The 11,588-nt window shown below is 39.5% G+C and overlaps 1 protein-coding gene across 1 annotated transcript; it reads left to right on the forward strand.

Moving 5' to 3' along the window:
• Window positions 1-313: 313 nt before the first annotated feature.
• Window positions 314-11,041, forward strand: LOC308411257 (myosin heavy chain, fast skeletal muscle; the record flags this gene model as incomplete). The annotated part of the gene is made up of 39 exons (XM_080905126.1): window positions 314-517; window positions 607-750; window positions 845-1,001; window positions 1,186-1,213; window positions 1,303-1,414; window positions 1,502-1,594; window positions 1,683-1,746; window positions 2,037-2,135; window positions 2,735-2,838; window positions 2,936-3,074; window positions 3,160-3,278; window positions 3,378-3,527; window positions 3,612-3,782; window positions 3,870-4,176; window positions 4,329-4,402; window positions 4,530-4,617; window positions 4,700-4,817; window positions 4,931-5,054; window positions 5,136-5,272; window positions 5,376-5,631; window positions 5,822-6,064; window positions 6,196-6,372; window positions 6,465-6,610; window positions 6,706-6,796; window positions 6,900-7,289; window positions 7,395-7,521; window positions 7,648-7,766; window positions 7,983-8,179; window positions 8,272-8,455; window positions 8,549-8,714; window positions 8,848-8,972; window positions 9,092-9,400; window positions 9,488-9,691; window positions 9,773-9,898; window positions 9,986-10,156; window positions 10,298-10,402; window positions 10,493-10,588; window positions 10,703-10,834; window positions 11,024-11,041. The coding sequence occupies 39 exons, from the start codon at window positions 314-316 to the stop codon at window positions 11,039-11,041; spliced, it is 5,814 nt and encodes a 1,937-aa protein (XP_080761252.1).
• Between the last annotated feature and the right edge of the window lie 547 nt (window positions 11,042-11,588).

Here is an 11,588-nt window from a genome sequence, read left to right on the forward strand (position 1 = left end):
TTGTTTTAGTAATCAGTTACTTAAATTATTTTACACACTGATACATTTTTGTGAACATTTTGTTTTTAAATATATTCTTAAAGTCTTTTACAAAATCTACAAGTCAATATAAAAAGTGCATGAATCTACCTTTAACCTTATTTTATAGTGCCTTGACATACACAGGATCACAGGATACCAAGGAATTTCTGTTTGCATCAGCTGAGGTAAATTCCATAAAACCAAAACAATGGAGATTAATTGTGGGTTGCATAACAAACATATGATTTATTTTTCAATCGATCATATTTTCAGTCTTGATTAAAGTGCCACCATGAGCACTGACGCGGAGATGGAGCAGTATGGCGCGGCGGCCATTTACCTCCGCAAGCCAGAGAGGGAGAGGATTGAGGCCCAGACTGCTCCATTTGATGCCAAGACGGCCTTCTTTGTGACTGTTCCTGATGAGATGTATGTCAAGGGCAAACTTACCAAGAAGGAGGGTGGTAAAGCCACTGTTGAGACAGAGGGAGGAAAGGTAGATGAATAATCTATGTACTTAATTCATGTGTTTAATATGCACTGTGTAATTGTAAAAGTTGAGGCTGATTTACATTTTCTATTCAGACGGTCACTGTAAAGGAGGATGAAATCCACCCTAGAAACCCTCCAAAGTTTGATAAGATGGAGGACATGGCCATGATGACCCACCTTAATGAGCCATCTGTGCTGTTTAACCTCAAAGAGCGTTATGCATCATGGATGATCTACGTAAATTTTCACTTTCCTATGTTTGCTGTGTGTAAAATGAAAGTATCATGCTGATCTGTAAATGTTTAAATGATATTTATTGTCTATGATACAGACCTACTCTGGGTTGTTCTGCGTTGTCGTCAATCCCTACAAGTGGCTTCCTGTATATGATGCTACATGTGTAGGAGCATACAGAGGAAAGAAGAGGATTGAGGCTCCACCCCACATCTTCTCCATCTCTGACAATGCCTATCAGTTCATGCTTACTGGTAATGTCAATTACTGTTAATATGTTTTAATACAAATTATAGACATTACCTTAAATTTCAGTTTATTGAAGTTGTCATTAATCCTTGCAAATAAATAGTTTCTTAGCACTTTATTAATTAACCTTATAGTTATTAAAGAAATGATGAAAGCAGGATTCATGAACCTTGTATGCTTTTATTTTAGATCGTGAGAACCAGTCTGTCCTGATTACGTGAGTATATTACAAATCTGTGTGTAAAATCTATACAAAACTTTAAGATACTGAAGCTGAAATTTAACAATGTGTCCCATAAACCCCAGCGGAGAATCTGGTGCAGGAAAGACTGTCAACACCAAACGTGTCATCCAGTACTTTGCAACAATTGCAGCTCTTGGTGGTAAGAAGGCTGAGCCAACACCTGGTAAAATGCAGGTAGATTCTTTATTTAGTATCAAGCTACTTGCAACAGAAAAATAAAATAGAAACTTCAGCTCACATAAACACAATATATTCTTGCAGGGCTCTCTTGAGGATCAGATTGTTGCTGCCAACCCTCTGTTGGAGGCCTATGGTAATGCCAAGACTGTGAGGAATGACAACTCCTCTCGTTTTGTAAGTAATTAAGAGTGAGTTAAAGTAAGTCAGATATTTACTATTTGCTTTCAGAAAAGACAATGCTAATAACGATTTTCCACTCTAGGGTAAATTCATCAGGATTCACTTCGGTACTACTGGCAAGCTGTCTTCAGCTGATATTGAAACATGTAAGTTTGAACCAGTCTACATTGTACTTATCTGTGCTAGAAATGTTTCTTAACTACTCAATTCAATTTATTTTATATTTATATATTTAGTTCAATGCAGTACATCAAAAAAAAAGACTTGGGTACATAATTAGTAAATTATGTAATAAGTAAAGTAACAGAATTGAAATCACTCCCATGACTCTTTTGATAATCTATGAAAATGGTAGGCTTGACATGAAATGTTAGTCTGTCATGCCTTATGTCTACATGACATGTCTACACTCTCCAACTGAATTTGTTGTTCTTAGATCTGCTGGAGAAGTCCCGTGTCACCTTCCAGTTGTCTGCTGAGAGAAGCTACCATATCTTCTATCAGCTGATGACAGGCCACAAGCCTGAGCTCCTGGGTATGACAACTTTAATTATTTATGACACTAACTAACTTTGATTGAATTGAATTCAACTATATATGGACAGTTCATATAACAACAACAATATTTTTAAATGTTGTATACCAGTATATAACGACTATTAATTGTACTATTAAAATATAGTGTATTAATTATAATTAATCAATATTAACTAATGAATTATTTAATTATAGTATTAAAATACAATTTAATTTTTGCACAATATCAGATATTATATGGTAATGTATAAACCCTGTAGTATTAAAGAGAAAACCCCAACCGATGATGAGAATTGCCTATGAGCCGACACTTGGCAATGATGGAATAGAAGAATTGCATTTTAACAAGAAAACCAAAACTCTCCAAACCCAGGCTCAGACAGGGGTACACAACTAGGGGATGTTTTACTCTGACCTGATCCATTCTTAACCATAAGCTAATTTAAAGAAGAATTTTTAAGCAGAATCTTCAAAGTAACAAACATGTCTTTCTCCTGAATATAAAGGCTGAAGGCTTTGCTTCCCATTTCATGTTTGAAAAGATTGCAAACAATATACTAAAAATACCTCACTGATTTTCGGTATTGCATTTTACAGAGGCTCTTCTGATCACAACCAACCCATATGACTACCCAATGGTCAGTCAGGGTGAAATCACAGTGAAGAGCATCAATGATGTGGAGGAGTTCATTGCAACAGATGTAAAATCGCATTTGTCTTTGGATTTGTATACTTAACTATAAATGAAGTGTTTTTAAAAATAACATAAATTGTTGCTTTCATTCTTGTGTCGTACAGACTGCTATTGACATCTTGGGCTTTACTGCTGAAGAGAAGTTAAGCATCTACAAGCTGACTGGTGCTGTGATGCATCATGGCAACATGAAATTCAAGCAGAAGCAGCGTGAAGAGCAGGCTGAACCTGATGGCAATGAGGGTATTGTGAAAAATTTCTATAATGGAGAAATGTTTGAAGTATTTGTATTTATTAGGTATTATAATGATTTGTTTTAATCCAACAGTGGCTGACAAGATTGCGTACCTACTGGGCCTGAACTCGGCTGATATGCTGAAAGCTTTGTGCTACCCAAGAGTCAAGGTTGGCAATGAGATGGTGACCAAAGGTCAGACCGTCCCACAGGTAATTTAAAAAAGGGAGACTTGTATAATCATATTATAATTATAAACATTATAGCTGTATTCATATGGTTTTGTATCATTATAAATTCTTGTTTGCCAGGTCAACAATGCTGTCTCGGCTCTGTGCAAATCTATCTATGAGAAAATGTTCTTGTGGATGGTTATCCGTATCAATGAGATGCTGGACACAAAGCAGCCCAGACAGTTCTTCATTGGAGTGCTGGATATCGCTGGGTTTGAGATCTTTGATGTGAGCACTTGAAACATTTCACCACATTTGCTAAATGTTAAATACTGTATTGCCATGAAGTTAAACATGTTTGTAATGTAACAGTTCAACAGCTTGGAGCAACTCTGCATCAACTTCACCAATGAGAAACTGCAACAGTTTTTCAACCATCACATGTTTGTCCTGGAGCAAGAGGAGTACAAGAAAGAAGGCATTCATTGGGAGTTCATTGACTTTGGTATGGACTTGGCTGCCTGCATTGAGCTTATTGAGAAGGTAAACAGCTACTATGGAAGAAATTTACATATGGGTGCATATGTTACCTCCCTTGAAATTTTAATATGACATGTGACATTTTCTCAGCCAATGGGCATCTTCTCCATCCTTGAAGAAGAGTGCATGTTCCCCAAGGCCTCTGACACAACTTTCAAGAACAAGCTGCACGATCAGCATCTTGGCAAGACCAAATGCTTCGAGAAGCCAAAGCCTGCAAAGGGCAAGGCTGAGGCACACTTCTCCCTGGTTCACTATGCTGGTACAGTGGACTACAATATCACTGGCTGGCTGGACAAGAACAAGGACCCACTGAATGACTCAGTTGTTCAGCTCTACCAGAAGTCTTCAAACAAACTAATGTGCTTCCTTTATGCAGCCCATGCTGGAGCTGATGGTAAGAAACAAAAGTGCTCACAAGCTAGCGTGTCCAATACAGATAGTATGTATCTGTGTAATAACTATAATGTGCATACTGCAGGCTAATACGTATACTGTGAAAAATATTCATTAAATTCCAATAATGAAATTTACTGTTTATGAAAACAGAGGCTGCTGGTGGTGGCAAGAAGGGTGGTAAGAAGAAGGGTGGTTCCTTCCAGACTGTGTCTGCTCTTTTCAGAGTATGTATCGATTTATAATTAAAATAAATAAATAAATAAATAAATAAATAAATAAATAAATAAATGAATAAATAAATGCTAATTTTTAAATAGTAATAACCTATTATCTAATGATGCTGATCTACAGGAGAATCTGGCCAAGCTGATGACCAACTTAAGAAGCACTCATCCTCACTTTGTCCGTTGCCTGATTCCCAATGAGACAAAGACCCCAGGTACCCCACAGTAATATTAACTGTAAAAATGACAGTAAGAATATAGAAAAGATTTGAAACATTATGCATTTCTGACTCTCAGGTCTTATGGAGAACTTCCTGGTCATCCACCAGCTGAGGTGTAACGGTGTACTAGAGGGCATCAGAATCTGCAGAAAGGGTTTCCCCAGCAGAATCCTCTATGGTGACTTCAAGCAGAGGTGACAGCACATTACAATATTGGAAAGGAAAAATGGTTTCATGGTTGTTGTAAAGGACAAACTTGAATATGATGGAAGAAAAATCTAAGTAACAACCTGATTCTCTCTTGAAGATACAAAGTGTTGAATGCCAGTGTCATCCCTGAGGGACAGTTCATTGACAACAAGAAAGCTTCAGAGAAGCTGCTTGGCTCCATTGATGTGGATCACACACAGTACATGTTTGGGCACACAAAGGTACACTTTGTTATATTAATAGACATTTAAAAGAAAAACTCTCAATATCCACGTATACATATGTTTTCAATGATTAAATAGGTGTTCTTCAAAGCTGGTCTGCTGGGCACTCTTGAGGAGATGAGAGATGAGAAACTGGCTGAGCTGGTGACCATGACTCAGGCTCTCTGCAGAGGATATGTCATGAGGAAAGAGTTTGTGAAGATGATGGAGAGGAGGTAACATTGTCATACTAAACTCTATTGTATTCTCTTTTGTATTTCCTTCCTCATATTAAGATCCTACGACACTAAAAGTAACACTCTCATGTTTGGTTTTTAGAGAATCTATCTTCTCCATCCAGTACAACATCCGTTCTTTCATGAATGTCAAGAACTGGCCATGGCTGAAACTGTACTTCAAGATCAAGCCTCTTCTGAAGAGTGCTGAGACTGAGAAGGAGTTGCAGAACATGAAGGAGAACTATGAGAAGATGAAGACAGACCTGGCTACTGCTCTGGCTAAGAAGAAGGAACTGGAAGAGAAGATGGTCGGCCTGCTGCAGGAGAAGAATGACCTGCAACTTCAAGTGGCTGCAGTAAGTAGTAGAGAAAAGTATATATTACACCTGTAGTTCATGTATATAAGGTAGATATAAAAGGACCACCTGTTTGTCTCATCCTCTGATTATTTATTTGCTAAAAGTGTAGTTAAAATTACAATCAAGAAAACACTAGGACAATGTGACTCACAAATAATCTAACTTGTGTGTTCAACATGTATTATAGGAAGTTGACAATCTCTCTGATGCTGAAGAAAGGTGTGAGGGGCTCATTAAGAGCAAGATCCAGCTCGAGGCCAAACTCAAAGAGACAAGTGAGAGACTGGAGGATGAAGAGGAAATCAATGCTGAGCTGACTGCTAAGAAGAGGAAGCTGGAGGATGAATGCTCTGAGCTGAAGAAGGACATTGATGACTTGGAGCTCACCTTGGCCAAAGTGGAGAAGGAGAAACATGCCACAGAAAACAAGGTTCAATTTATCTATATCTGAGGTTTTTTTTTTTTTTTTTAAAAAGACACCTCTAAATGAAAATATATTAATTCTTTCCTGAGATATAGTTGTTAAGTTATATTTTAATACATCCTTTGTACAATTCTTAGGTGAAAAACCTGACAGAGGAGATGGCATCTCAGGATGAGGCCATTGCCAAGTTAACAAAGGAGAAGAAAGCCTTACAAGAAGCCCATCAGCAAACACTGGATGATCTCCAGGCAGAGGAGGACAAAGTCAACACTCTGACCAAGGCCAAGACAAAGCTGGAACAGCAAGTTGATGATGTAATAAATTTATAATCATATTGCTTTTTAATGGAAAGAGTATTGAATCATTGTCTTTCCAACCACTTGAATCAACTGACATGACTTTATAGCTTGAGGGTTCACTGGAGCAAGAGAAGAAGCTCCGCATGGACCTTGAGAGAGCCAAGAGGAAGCTGGAGGGAGATCTGAAACTGGCCCAGGAATCCATAATGGATCTGGAGAATGACAAGCAGCAGTCTGATGAGAAAATCAAGAAGTAGGGCTTTTTTTGTAAATAATTTTATTTTCACACACTGCATTGCAATAATCATATGGACTATGATCGTACAACCTTTCTTCTTCCACACCAAGGAAGGACTTTGAAATCAGCCAACTTCTCAGCAAAATTGAAGATGAACAATCCCTTGGTGCTCAACTTCAGAAGAAGATCAAAGAACTTCAAGTAACACTAACGACCAGTGTTCATAAAGAATATTGTTCATTATAATTAAAAAAACTACTTTAGTTCAGGTTCTAATCAATAAATCCAAATAATTTCAAACTAGGCTCGTATTGAGGAGCTGGAAGAGGAGATTGAGGCTGAGAGGGCAGCTCGGGCTAAGGTAGAGAAGCAGAGAGCCGACCTCTCCAGGGAGCTTGAAGAGATCAGTGAGAGGCTCGAGGAAGCTGGTGGAGCAACAGCTGCTCAGATTGAGATGAACAAGAAGCGAGAGGCTGAGTTCCAGAAACTGCGTCGTGATCTTGAGGAATCAACTCTGCAGCATGAAGCTACTGCAGCAGCTCTCCGTAAGAAGCAGGCTGACACTGTCGCAGAGCTCGGAGAGCAGATCGACAACCTCCAGCGTGTCAAACAGAAGCTGGAGAAAGAGAAGAGCGAGTACAAGATGGAGATTGATGACCTCTCCAGCAACATGGAGGCTGTTGCTAAAGCAAAGGTGCGGACAGTATTTATAGAGAACAGATTTTTTCTTTTTTACATTTCAGGACCGCCAAAGCAGCTCATTAACTGTTAACATGGATATGGCATTACTTGGTGACAGGGCAACTTGGAGAAAATGTGCAGGACTCTTGAGGATCAACTAAGTGAACTCAAAGCCAAAAATGATGAGAATGTTCGTCAGCTGAATGACATTAATGCCCAGAAGGCGAGACTTCAAACAGAGAATGGTAAGTGATGTATAACAAAGAAACAGTCTGTGTCTGGAAATTTGTCATTTACAGGTACCTAAAACTACAACCAATCAGTGGGTGAAATGGAACAAACTGGGCTTAATACATGTGTGTTAACTACAGGTGAGTTCAGTCGCCAGCTTGAGGAGAAAGAAGCTCTTGTTTCTCAGCTCACAAGGGGCAAGCAGGCCTTCACTCAGCAGATTGAGGAACTGAAGAGACACGTTGAGGAGGAAGTGAAGGTCTGAAATGTTTTCTCTCTTCTGTTAAATTTCAGCACTTCAAACAGAGACAAGTTTTAATCAGTTACAGAGACACTCAGTAACTCTGAGACAGATAATCCTCTAATATCTTTCTAAGGTTTTACCTCTTAAATCTGTTATCCTCTCAGCATTAGACTTTAAAATTGATTTCAACAATAAAATATCAAAATCTGAAATCAACTGTCACTTCAACAGGCCAAGAATGCCCTGGCTCATGCTGTTCAGTCAGCACGTCATGACTGTGATCTGCTGAGAGAGCAGTTTGAGGAGGAGCAGGAGGCCAAGGCTGAGCTGCAGCGAGGAATGTCCAAGGCCAACAGTGAGGTGGCTCAGTGGCGATCCAAATATGAGACTGATGCTATCCAGCGCACCGAGGAGCTGGAGGAGTCCAAGTAAGTCACCATACTTTCATTGTTTAAATTGGTTTTCAGACTTAAAACCAACCAATTCAGCCTTAATAAAAACAGAATTCTTTTAACAACAGGAAAAAGCTTGCCCAGCGCCTGCAGGAGGCTGAGGAATCCATTGAGGCTGTGAACTCCAAGTGTGCCTCACTGGAGAAGACCAAGCAGAGGCTGCAGGGTGAGGTGGAGGACCTCATGATTGATGTGGAGAGAGCTAATTCTCTGGCTGCCAACCTTGACAAGAAGCAGAGGAACTTTGATAAGGTAAAGTTTTAAACATAACCTCTATCATCAAAGGAGAAATTACACCCATTACAACAACTAATTATTTAATTAATACATTTTTAATTAATCTAGGTCCTGGCAGAATGGAAGCAGAAGTATGAGGAGAGCCAGGCAGAGCTGGAAGGAGCCCAAAAGGAGGCTCGTTCTCTCAGCACTGAGTTGTTCAAGATGAAGAACTCATACGAAGAGGCTCTGGATCATCTTGAGACCATGAAGAGAGAGAACAAGAACCTGCAGCGTATGCTTATCTTGCTATAGATCATATGGATATGATTCTAATGTTTATATTCATATACAGCTTTTGTTGTGGCCAAAACATTTGCATATATCAGCTCCAAGTACTAAAACTCTTGGCTGTGTTTGCTCTGTAGAGGAGATCTCAGATCTGACTGAGCAGATTGGTGAAACAGGAAAGACCATCCATGAGCTGGAAAAGGCCAAGAAGACTGTTGAGACTGAGAAGTCTGAAATTCAGACAGCTCTGGAGGAAGCTGAGGTAATGATTTATATATTACAAAACAAAATATGTATTTTCCTTAAAAAAAATTAGTCCTAGTCTGTTCAATTCATATTATTAAGAGATTCATTAGTAACAGTTGTTACATTTATTTAAAGGGAACTCTGGAGCACGAGGAGGCCAAGATCCTTCGTATTCAGCTTGAGCTAAACCAGGTGAAAGGTGAGATTGACAGGAAGCTGGCAGAGAAGGACGAGGAGATGGAGCAGATCAAGAGGAACAGCCAGAGGGTGATTGACTCCATGCAGAGCACTCTTGATGCTGAGGTCAGGAGCAGGAATGATGCCCTGAGAGTCAAGAAGAAGATGGAGGGAGACCTGAATGAGATGGAGATTCAGCTGAGCCATGCCAACAGACAGGCTGCTGAGGCACAGAAACAACTGAGGAATGTCCAAGGACAGCTCAAGGTGAGTTGGTAGATTGTGTGTGTGTTTGTGTTTTTTAATTAACCTCCAAGCAAACAATGATAATATCTTTTGTTTGTTTGTCATCAGGATGCTCAGCTGCACCTGGATGATGCAGTCAGAGGACAGGAAGACATGAAGGAGCAGGTCGCCATGGTGGAGCGCAGAAATGGTCTGATGGTGGCTGAGATTGAGGAGCTGAGAGCCGCTCTGGAGCAGACAGAGAGAGGACGCAAAGTAGCTGAGCAGGAGTTGGTTGATGCTAGCGAGCGTGTTGGACTGCTTCACTCTCAGGTTGGTATTCATTACTTTACAAGAACTTTGAGACATCAGAGAGTGAGAATCACAGCATTAAAACTGTTCTCTTTCATTCAGAACACCAGTCTTTTGAACACCAAGAAGAAGCTGGAGGCTGACCTTGTCCAGGTTCAGGGTGAGGTGGATGATGCAGTTCAGGAAGCAAGAAATGCTGAGGAGAAGGCCAAAAAGGCTATCACTGATGTAAGTTAGTACTTTACAAGCCTTCTTTTCTTTTCAAAATTTTTGTTCATGCTTGATCAATAATGCCAACACCACCCATACTTTCAGGCTGCCATGATGGCTGAGGAGCTGAAGAAGGAGCAGGACACCAGTGCTCACCTGGAGAGGATGAAGAAGAACCTGGAGGTCACAGTCAAGGACCTGCAGCACCGTCTGGATGAGGCAGAGAACCTCGCCATGAAGGGTGGCAAGAAGCAGCTCCAGAAACTGGAGTCCAGGGTATGTACTGCATATATATATGCATATATAGTTATTATTCAAGTATTAAATAAACACTTTGATGCCATCACATGATCTCCACCCATTTTCTTTCTACTCTTAATATTTATTAAAAGCTGATTACTTATCATGGCATTAAAGGTCCGTGAACTAGAAACTGAAGTTGAAGCTGAGCAGAGACGTGGAGCTGATGCTGTTAAAGGAGTCCGCAAATATGAGAGGAGAGTGAAGGAGCTCACCTACCAGGTGATTACACATTTACCTAAACATCTATTACATTTAAGTTCCTAAATTCTTTCTTCTTCAGCCATCAGTAACAGTTTGTTGTTTATGCAGACTGAGGAGGACAAGAAGAATTTGGTCAGACTTCAGGATCTGGTGGACAAGCTGCAGCTCAAAGTCAAGGCTTACAAGAGACAGGCTGAGGAGGCTGTGAGTGAAATGTTTTGTGATTTTTACATATGGAATTCACAGCTTCATAACTGAGATATCTCTCATATATGATCAGATATGTTTTTAAATAAAACATATTGTTGCACTGAACAGGAGGAACAGGCCAACACCCACATGTCCAGACTGAGAAAGGTCCAACATGAGATGGAGGAAGCTCAGGAACGTGCTGACATTGCTGAATCTCAGGTCAACAAACTGAGAGCCAAGAGCCGTGATGCTGGAAAGGTAATTCATTTAATTTGTTTTACGAAAAAATGTACCGTTGTTTAATGGAGTTGTTTGATATAAGAGCTTTATGTTAATAATTTTCTGTGAATTGAAGAGAGTGTAGATACTATATTTACAATGTAGAATGAATTGTTTCAATGTTGATAATATGTGTTGAATAATTTTACCTTTCATTATTTTTTTCAGGGTGAAAGTGCTGAATAAGACACATTCTTTTGGAACTTTTTGGCAGTGTTCATAAAATATGAACTAACTGTTAAATTGTCCATGTATGATGTATTAATTCAATAAACACTTTCATTATGATTTCATGAAATGTAAAGAGTTTAATTTATTCTTTATTCTAAAAAAAGTCACATTCACATATCCAATTTTTAACACGATAGTTTCTTCAGAATAATCGTGATTCATACTTACAGGACATCGTCCTGTGAAATGAGGACAGCACTTTTCCCTTTGTGTTCTCCCTTCTTGTGTTCAGCATTAGTGATGGCAGAGTTAAGTTAACCTTTAAAAGAAAACCATTCTTCCAGAAATATATTTGTAAGATCAGACAATGATGTTGGATGAGAAGGCCTGGTTCACAGTCTAATTCATTCCAAAGGTGTTTAATCAGGTTTTGGTCAGGACTCTGGCAGGCCAGTCAAGTTCTTGCACACCAAATTCCCCCATCCAATTTGTGCACTGGCACTCCATCATGTTAGACCAGGAAGGGGCTGTCCCTAAACTGTTCCCACAAAGCTAGGAGCAT

This window comes from Rhamphochromis sp. 'chilingali' (genome assembly GCF_963969265.1).
Source record: "Rhamphochromis sp. 'chilingali' genome assembly, chromosome: 15".
Lineage (NCBI taxonomy): Eukaryota > Metazoa > Chordata > Actinopteri > Cichliformes > Cichlidae > Rhamphochromis > Rhamphochromis sp. 'chilingali'.